This window comes from Mus pahari, chromosome X (genome assembly GCF_900095145.1).
Source record: "Mus pahari chromosome X, PAHARI_EIJ_v1.1, whole genome shotgun sequence".
NCBI lineage: Eukaryota > Metazoa > Chordata > Mammalia > Rodentia > Muridae > Mus > Mus pahari.
The window spans coordinates 33,320,021-33,329,383 of record NC_034613.1 but is presented as its reverse complement, the minus strand read 5'-3'; the positions used below and the strand labels follow the sequence as shown (position 1 = coordinate 33,329,383).

At 38.7% G+C, this 9,363-nt stretch overlaps 1 protein-coding gene across 5 annotated transcripts in view; it reads right to left on the bottom strand.

The window, feature by feature from the left end:
- The window catches only part of Xiap (X-linked inhibitor of apoptosis), a 49,156-nt gene that overhangs the window by 6,910 nt on the left and 32,883 nt on the right, over positions 1-9,363 (bottom strand). For 4 of the 5 annotated variants that reach the window (XM_029534181.1, XM_029534178.1, XM_029534177.1 and 1 more), the window contains 4 exons: positions 6,251-7,156; positions 4,813-4,912; positions 2,288-2,366; positions 1,252-1,294 (listed from right to left, as the gene is read on the bottom strand). In XM_029534181.1, the coding sequence (XP_029390041.1) occupies positions 1,252-1,294; positions 2,288-2,366; positions 4,813-4,912; positions 6,251-7,124 (1,096 nt within the window). In that variant the 5' untranslated portion in view covers positions 7,125-7,156. The remainder of the gene's footprint in view (positions 1-1,251; positions 1,295-2,287; positions 2,367-4,812; positions 4,913-6,250; positions 7,157-9,363) is intronic. The other variant, XM_029534179.1, reaches the window with a different exon arrangement.

Here is a 9,363-nt window from a genome sequence, read left to right as displayed (position 1 = left end):
ACGCCCGGCTGATGCCCTCTTCTGATGTGTCTGAAGACATCTACAGTGTACATACATATAATAATAAACAAATCTTTAAAAAAAATTACGGGGCTGGTGAGATGGCTCACTGGTTAAGAGCGCTGACTGTTCTTNCAAAGGTCCTGAGTTCAAATCCCAGTAACCACATGGTGGCTCACAACCATCTGTAATGAGACCTGATGCCCTCTTCTGGAGTTTCTGAAGACAGCTACAGCGTACTCACACATAATAAATAAATAAATAAATAAATAAATAAATATTTTTAAAAAATTACATCTACAATATGCTATGGAATTTAGAAGACCTTGTTTATAGTGTTTAGTTCTATTAACAATTTATAATAGTGCATGCCTTTAATTGGGAGGCAGAGGACAGCATTTCTCTGTGAGTTTGAGGCTAGCCTGTTGTATAAAACAACTTCCATGACAGCCAGGGGTACATAGAGAAATCCTGTCTCTAAAAACAAAATGATACCGTGGCCATGGGTAGATCCCATCACCTCTTTGTTTCTTCAGGGGAATGTAGGACTAACTGCAGAGGTTGCAGCTCAGAGTCCTTACTGTTCAGGGCTCAGTCATCAGCATCAAACAAGGACAAACACCATCACAGTATCAGTTTTAGCTGCTTGTGGAGGCACACCTCCCCCAAATCCCAGCACTCAGAGACTGAGGCAGAAAGAGACAGGCCCAGGCCAGTCTGGCCTACACAGTAGATAGACTACTGAGATGGCTCAGAGGCTAAGAACATTGGCTCTTCCAGAGGATCTGAGTTCAATTCCTGGCACTCACATGTGGGCTCACAACTACCTTTAACTTCAGCCCCAGGGAATCTAACACCTTCTCCTGGCTTCTGGGGCAACCAGGCATGCATATGGCACACATATATGAAGGCTGAACACCCATACATATTAAATAAATATGCAAAAATCTAAACTTCTAATCTCTTTGTTGTTTTAATTCATTTTCCTCCATCCCTTCCTTTCTTAAAACCATGCCATGCAATCCAGACTGACCACAAGTTCAGAATTCTCCTGCTTTAACATGGTGAGTGCTAGGATTATAGATTTCCACCACAGCACCTGGCTTTCAATTAATGTTCTCACTACAAAACTATCTGGTATAAAATAATAAGTACTTCATTAAATTCTTAAATTTATAGCAGCCTCATTAAACATACTATAATAAATTGACCACAAAACTAAACAGATTTATTTTTAATAAGCATATTTACCGATTTTTTTAGTTAGCGATGGTGTTTTTTCAGCAGGTCTTCCCTAAAATAGAAATATGAATGGTAAGAATTCACTTTAGCAGAAAGCAATTATCTCAATTTGAAAAGTTAATAAACTTAAAACAAATTGGCTTTATTCTAATTAAAAACCCTGGCTAGTCATAAGAGCCTAGCCTAACAGAATGGAAGGAAGGTGACACTATCAATCTAACCATCAGCCCTTTACAGACAAAAAGCTGACAGCCAAAGAGATCAAATGAGCCCCTGGAGAACAAACAAATACAAATGCAACTAAAAGTTAAGGGTAGAAACATCATGTCCACTCTAGACTCCCATTACAATCCAAAGTTCTTCTCAGTCTACTAATGCTCTGACTGCCACTGTCCTATGTGTCAATTCAGACACATTATTACATCTTGATTGAACCCAGGGGCTTGTTTATGCTAGCCAGAAAAGGTAAAACCCATGTATATCCCTGTCCTTATTTTTGCAATCTGAAGTATTATCTGCTAAAAGGTTACTAAAGACCTAAAGACACACACACACACACACACACACACACACACACACACCCCCATAGGAAGACTAACAGAGTCAACTAACTTGGACCCTTGGAGTCTCCCAGAGACTGAATCACCAGCCAAAGAGCAAGCATGGGCTGGACCTATGCATGCCCCCCCCCGCACATATTTGTACAGCTTAGTGTTCATGTGGGTCCCCCAACAACTGAAGTGGGGGCTGTTCCTAAACCTATTGCCTGCCTGTGGATCCTGTTCCTGTAACTGAGCCTCCTTGCCTGGCCTCAGCAGGACTTGTGCTGAAGTGACTTGATATGGCAGGGTGGGGTGATACCCAGGGAGGGCCTCCCCCTTCTCAGGGGGAAAGGAGGGGAAGGATGAGGGAAGAAGATGTGTAAGGGAGAAACTGGGAAATGGGAGTGGATATTGGGATGTAAAGTGAATAAATAAATTAATGGAAACAAAAGAAAAACAAATAATATAGAATTTTAAAACATACTGCACAATAAGTAACTTACCAAAGATTCCTCAAGTGAATGGGTTAAATGAATATTATTTATATATTCTTGCCCCTTCTCATCCAATAGGTATTTACACCTAAAAGATTAAAGAAAATTAAACTCTACTAGCTGATAAATTAGTGAAGTAGTAGTAAAGGCTGTCTCTAGCATTAAATTCCATTAACTATCTTTTGGGGGCCAGAGAGAAGGCACTTTCTGGCAAGTCCAATGCCTGAGTTCAATCTCAGGAGCTCACAAGGAAAACAAACCCCTCCAGGCTGTACAAACCGCCAACTGTGCATTATACAATGTACATTCCCCCACCCATGCAATGGACAAACAAACAAGTAAAAGCAACCTTTTCATTGTTGTCTTTTTTGTATGTGTTACTGGGGAGTAAACTAAGAGCCATGAGCACACTAAGCAGGCACTCCAACACTTAACTGTAACATCAGTTCCCATTAGAGGCCATTCTGAAGCTGGCCTCAAATTTGCTATGTAGCCAAACATGACCTTGGACTTCTAAACCTCCTGCCTACATAACCCAAATGCTAGTATTATAAGCAGGAATAACCATAAATCATTCCAGTCTTTTAAAAACAGCTTTTTATTTGAGATATGGTCTTTCTAAGAAGTCCAAGGCTGGCCTTGAGTGTGCTTTGTAGCCTAGACAGGCCCTGAAATTCCCATTCTCCTATCTCACCAGACTCCTAAGTAGCTGAGGTTAATTGCCTCAGCTTCATTCACTATTTCTGAGGAGCCACAAAGCACTGCTATACAACTCCTTATCCAGCTATAATTTCAAGGCTAAAATAATTAATGCTATTACTTATGCTAATAATATCAATTTGAAAACTTTCTTTCTTTCTTTTCTTTTCTTTTCATTCTTTCTTTCTTTCTTTCTTTCTTTCTTTCTTTCTTTCTTTCTTTCTTTCTTTCTTTCTTTCTTTCTTTCTTTCTTTCTTTCTTTCTTTCGGTTTTTCGAGATAGGGCTTCTCTGTTTAGCCCTGGCTGTCCTGGAACTCACTCTATAGACCAGGCTGGCCTCGAACTCAGAAATCCACCTGCCTCTGCCTCCCAAGTGCTGGGATTAAAGGCGTGCGCCACCACGCTCGGCTTTTGAGAAATTTCAATTTTCAAGTAAGAGTTACTGAGTTAGGAGGAGCCAAGTATGGCGACATCCGACTGTAATCTCAGCACTTGGGAGGCTGAGACAGGAAGACTGATATGAAAACCTGGCTTCTCTGGGAGATATATATATATATCTCCTGTGCCAAAAAACAAAAAGAAAAAAAAGTCAAAAAAGCTATTAGCCAGGTGTGGTGGCAAACACCTGAAGTATATGCACTTTGAAGATTAACCAAGAACAGAAGTTTAGTGCCATCTTTGGATACATAGTGAATTCTTGCCAGCCTGAGGTACAAGAGATATTATCCCAAAAAAGACAAGACACCTCTATAATACTAAAGAGGCAGAAGCTGGAGGGCTGCCATGAGTTTGAAGGGCAGCTCAATCTACATAGGAATTTGCAGGCTAGTTAAGGCTATATAACAAGACCATAAACAAACAAACAAACAAAACTAAAACCAGGCAAAAGAAGCTATTAAATTAGTACCCTAACACTGAGTTATTACTATTTTTTATTTATTTGGTTTTTCTGATATAGGGTTTCTCTGTATAGCCTTGGCTGTCCTGGAATTCCACAGACTAGGCTAGCCTTAAACTCAAGAGATCCACCTGCTTCTGCCTCCTGAGTGCTGGGATTAAAGCCATTTGTCACCACCACCACCAGGCCATACTGACATTTTTTTTTTACAGGTTCAAAATGGATAATCTTTTAAAACCAGTACTGAACACTTAAAAACCTTAGTTTTTATTTTCTCATTTATCTTGACCATTGTTTTTAAAAGACTGTTTTCAAATGATTGTTCTAATGTTTGAAGTTTATATATTAGAAATATATATAACATATATATATATCTAATATATATGCATATGTTATATATATAAGCATAACTTATAAAGCTGAGTATTTGAGGCAAGATAACAAAGAGACTGAGACAAGAGGGTTTCAAGATGGAGGACAGCCTGGAAGGCATAGGCAATTTCAGGTCCATCTGAGCTAATGTGAGACCTTGTCTCGAATTAAAAAACAAACAAACAATAATATACATTATGACCATTCTTCAGGACTTCTCATGGCACCATGGGCTCATGCCAATCTCCAAAGAGCCTACTTCTAAATAAAAAGTATGTATTTTTGTATACTACGCTAAATAAAAGAATATACATTTTAATAATTTGGTTTTTAGAAGTAGAATCGTCTAAGTATGACATATAAGCAGTGAGTGTTTTGGTTACCAGAAGTCCTAGGTGGGATTTTTTTTTTTTGCCTACAAAGTAGGTGACCCCATTTCTGTAAACTTGGTGTGAATTTCAAGCCATAGTGAAGGCAAAAATAGTTGAGGTGAAAAGTAATTCAAATATTTCCAGTGCACAATGTCCAATTTTCCTGTTAGTGAATGAACAATTAAGGACCTTACCCTGGATACCACTTAGCGTGCTGTTCCCAAGGGTCTTCACTTGGCTTCCAATCCGTGAGCCCTCCTCCACAGTGAAAGCACTTCACTTTATCACCTTCACCTAACAAACACGCAAGGAAAACTGCATTTCTGTGCCAGTCTACGGTTTCAGAAAAATGCCCGTTTTTAACATCTAAGGAGTGTCTAAGTTACATAAAACCTCATGGCTTAAAAGACAACATTCACATTCCATCTAGATATGATCTTTGTCATTTGAAGGAAAATACATACTAAATTCATCATCTCAATATAATGTGCTTAGTAGACTACAATGAAAATAAAATCACAGTATTTACATTAGAAACTACAATTGGTACATTCTTTCTAGTGTATGTCATCTGGATCATCACTATTAAACTTACTTCATCAAACTGAAATCTGTTTAAGTTATATTCCGAATGTTAACAATAACAGTTCAGTATAAGTTACAAGCATAAATCTTTAAGGACAGAGCTCTCTGACATGAAACAGACCTTTAAGATTACTAATGTTATGGGCTGGAGAGATGGCTCAGTGGTTAAGAGCACTAACTGCTCTTCTAGAGGTCCTGAGTTCAATTCCCAGCAACCACATGGTAGCTCACAACCACCTGTAATTGGATCCAATGTTCTCTTCTGGTGTGTCTAAAGAAAGCAACTGTGTACTCATATACATTAAATAAATAAATAAATTCAAAAAAAGATTACTATGTTATATAAGTGAAATAATTTATATTTTGAATTTGGCATTATTTTCCTAAATGAGTCAGGCATTCCGATTAAAATAGTCCTAGAAGCCATAACACTGCCAGCTTTTCTTGAAACACACATAGGCAGTGTTTGACAAGTATTCTGAAGCAGTACAGGCAGCTTCCAAATATGTGGTGTACACTTTAAAGGCAGACATTAATTTTTGTTTGCTTGGCTTTTTGAGAGATGGTATCATGATGCAGCCCAAACTCATGCTCAGCATTCTACCTCAGCCGCTAAGATTGCTGGGATTACAGGTATGTGGTACCATGCTAAGCTTGATGTTGATTTGCCATGAATCAAACCAAATTCTCTAATGTTAACTATTTTTATGGGATTGTGGTGAAGCTTAGAGAAAATCCATGTAGTAAGTATTTTGAGCATACAGAGTAGATGCTCAATAAATGGCAGCTGGTATTACTAATAGATCCACTATCTGTCAGAAATTGATACTATCTTTTCTCTCAACTCTAACCTCCCCCAACCAAGAATAACTTGAACACAGATCTGACTCATAAAAGCATAGCCTTTTAACATAAATTCAGTAGTTATATTAAATAAGATGTAACATGAATTCAGAGAATGATACCGATAATGAGCAAACTAAAGACAACAATTTTCTCTTTAGGAGCCCTGTAACATTTGGAAAGTAATTTTCTGGTGAAGTTTACCTAAAGCATAAAATCCAGCTCTTGCAAGCTGCTCCTTGTTAACAGAGTATATCCATGTTCCAAAAGTAACGATCCGTGCTTCATATTCTGCCATGGCTGGATTTCTTGGAGAATTTGTTGAATTTGGGAAATTCCTATCAGAACTCACACCAGATTCACTTTGAACATTAACATTCCGGCCCAAAACAAAGAAGCAATTGGGAAAGTGTCTCCTGTGTTCTGACCAGGCACGATCACAGGGTTCCCAATTTTTCAGTTTTCCACCACAGCAAAAGCATTGCACTTGATCATCAATCCCTGTATAGTAGAGGCCAGCACTAGCTAACTCTCTGGGGGTTAAATGAGCATAGTCTGGCCAGTTCTGAAATGACTTCAATCTGGCTTCTTCACTACACATCGCAGGGTTCCTCGGGTATATGGTGTCTGAAATATCTACAACCTGTCCAGTTCTCAAGAGATAATCTGCATGAGTCTCAGAGGGCCTGCCAAGAGCAAAATGATTTCTGTTTCCCACACAGTTTTCAGCTTTGTACTGGCCATTTTGAATACCAGGATTTGTAGACTGTGTGGCACCGTTTTCAAAATAAAAACCATTGATAAATCTGCAATTTGGGGATATTCTCCTGTGTCTTCCAACAGCTGAGTCTCCATACTGCCATCTATCTATTGCCGCGTGACAACTGAAACACTGCACGGTGTCCCCTTCACCGGTATAAAGAAAGCCCGCTCGCGCCAATGTTGATGCTGAAACAGGACTACTACTTGGGAAGTTAGCAAAGGTTTTTAATCTATTAAACTCTTCTACAAATTCTTCATCCTTATTGGTGTCTGCAGGTATAAAAGTTCTAGATCCTTCAAAACTGTTAAAAGTCATCTTCTCTGGAAAATAGGACTTGTCCACCTTTTCTAAAAAGAGAACATTGCATTAGGAACTTCAAAACACAAAACACAAGGACTATTTGTGATACTAAGCACTAATAAATTACCCAGTGATGACATAAAAATAATGGCACAATCACTAAGACACAGTCTAATTCTAAACACTAGAATCGTACATTACCAAACCACTTGCATTTTAAAGTCTGCGCTTTTGTTTGTTCTCCTTTTTTAGTGTTTGGGCTTCACATGATGCCAAACACATGCTCTAACAGACCTACACCTCCAGCCTGTCTCTCTCTCACTTAAGTGCTGGGGGGTCTATCACAGGGCCTTTTGCATTTTAGGCAAGTGCTCTAGCAATGAGCCTCCACCTCAGTCCCATTTTGTCTTTTGAAAGAAAATAGTATATAAACAAACAGAGCAGGATTACTGATCTTAAGTATTCATTTTATATAAATATGGAAACTATGATACAGAAAAATTATAAATATTAAACACGTGAAGTCATTAATTAGGAAAAACATGAAAGCAGCATAAAATATGCAGATTATTAAAGACTACATAATTGTTATAATGAATCATTACATATTCAAAGCAAAGTTCAATTTTTACTATTTAAAAACAGATGAATGTTTAGAATGTTAATGTATCAATTTAAAAAATAATTTTACTTTCCTGCTTAGCAAAACAAAGGTGCTGTAGTGGATGCCACGCTCAGAGTATATAGGAAGCACAAATGAAACCTGATGTATTAAGAAAAGGACACACACAAAGTTAGGTGGGTGGACCTGGGAGAAGCTGGGAAGGTAGGTACTATGATCAAAATGCAATGCACAAAATTCTCAAAGGACTAAAAAGATTATTAAACAAAAAAGAATTCACAATATTGATTTCAGCATGATAAGGATATCAAATGTTTCTCATTTTCATGTGTAGAGTCTACTTTTGCTGGAAGTGGACCATTCCTTATTTTATGTGTGTACACATATGCATACAACACATAGAGGAAAGAAACAGACATAAACATACCTTACACATCCAAAACTGCCAGGCAGAGAATGCCTTAAGAAACATTCTAAATATTTACAGATATTAACTGAAATCACTTTTGCTATCAACTTCTGTTGGTCAAGGAACAATCTGTTTGAATGAAAGAATTTTAGCAGCCTCGTTAAGAGCTGCCAAATTACAACTGTGTAATGTTTAACCCAAACATACCAAAAGGAGTTAGCTGGGTTCTGGGAGGAGTGGCAAGATAGTTTGTCCTCCAACAGGTCTGAAAGTACAAAATGATGCTGCTAATAAATGTCCAAAACAACAGCATAAATCATGGTCACCTTAGGCAAAGCAGAAGAGCATGTGGTCACCCTAGCTACAGAAAATACTGCTTCTCCAGAATCTTCCACATTGCCATAATGTCCTTCCTAAGGATGTTTGCTAAATGCAAAGTAAGCAAATGGCTAAAACTCAAATAATTTCAGAGTAAAAATGCAAGATTCTGATGTAAAAATCAATGCACTGGGTATAGCCTCCAAGGAGGCCATACAAACAGCCAAACAACATAAGAAAACACATCAACATCACACCAAACACCAGGGGGATAAGAATTAAAGCCACAGTGAGGTTATCACCCCACACCTATTAGGATAGCTAGTATTTGAAAGACAAAAACCATCAAATGCTGCTGAGGATGTGAACAACAGAGACCTGCAAACAGGACAGTAAACAGCCATTATGGAATACAAAATGGAGGCTCTTTTTGGTTTTGTGTAGATATGTGTGCCTGCTATGCATTCATGTGAGTGGATATCATCTTCTATTACTCTCCACTTTGTTGAGGCAGGATCTCTCAGATGAACTCAGAGTTCACTGACCTGCTTGCTCCAAGGGATTTCTTTTCTGCCTCCACATGCACTGAGCCATCTCTCCAAGCCTAAAAGACTAGATAGGGCTTGGCAGTTGGAGGAGCTGAGTTCAACTCCCAGCACCTATAGCCACACCCAGCTGCTCACAATCACCTGGAACTTCAGCTTTAGGGGATCTAATCCCTCTGGCCTTGGCACCTGCACTCACATACACACACCCACTCCTACACAGAAACACACATACACATGTTTAAAAGTAAAGAATTTCCACCAGGCGTGGTGGCGCACACCTTTAATCCCAGCACTTGGGAGGCAGAGGCAGGCGGATTTCTGAATTTGAGGCCAGCCTGGTCTACAGAGTGAGTTCCA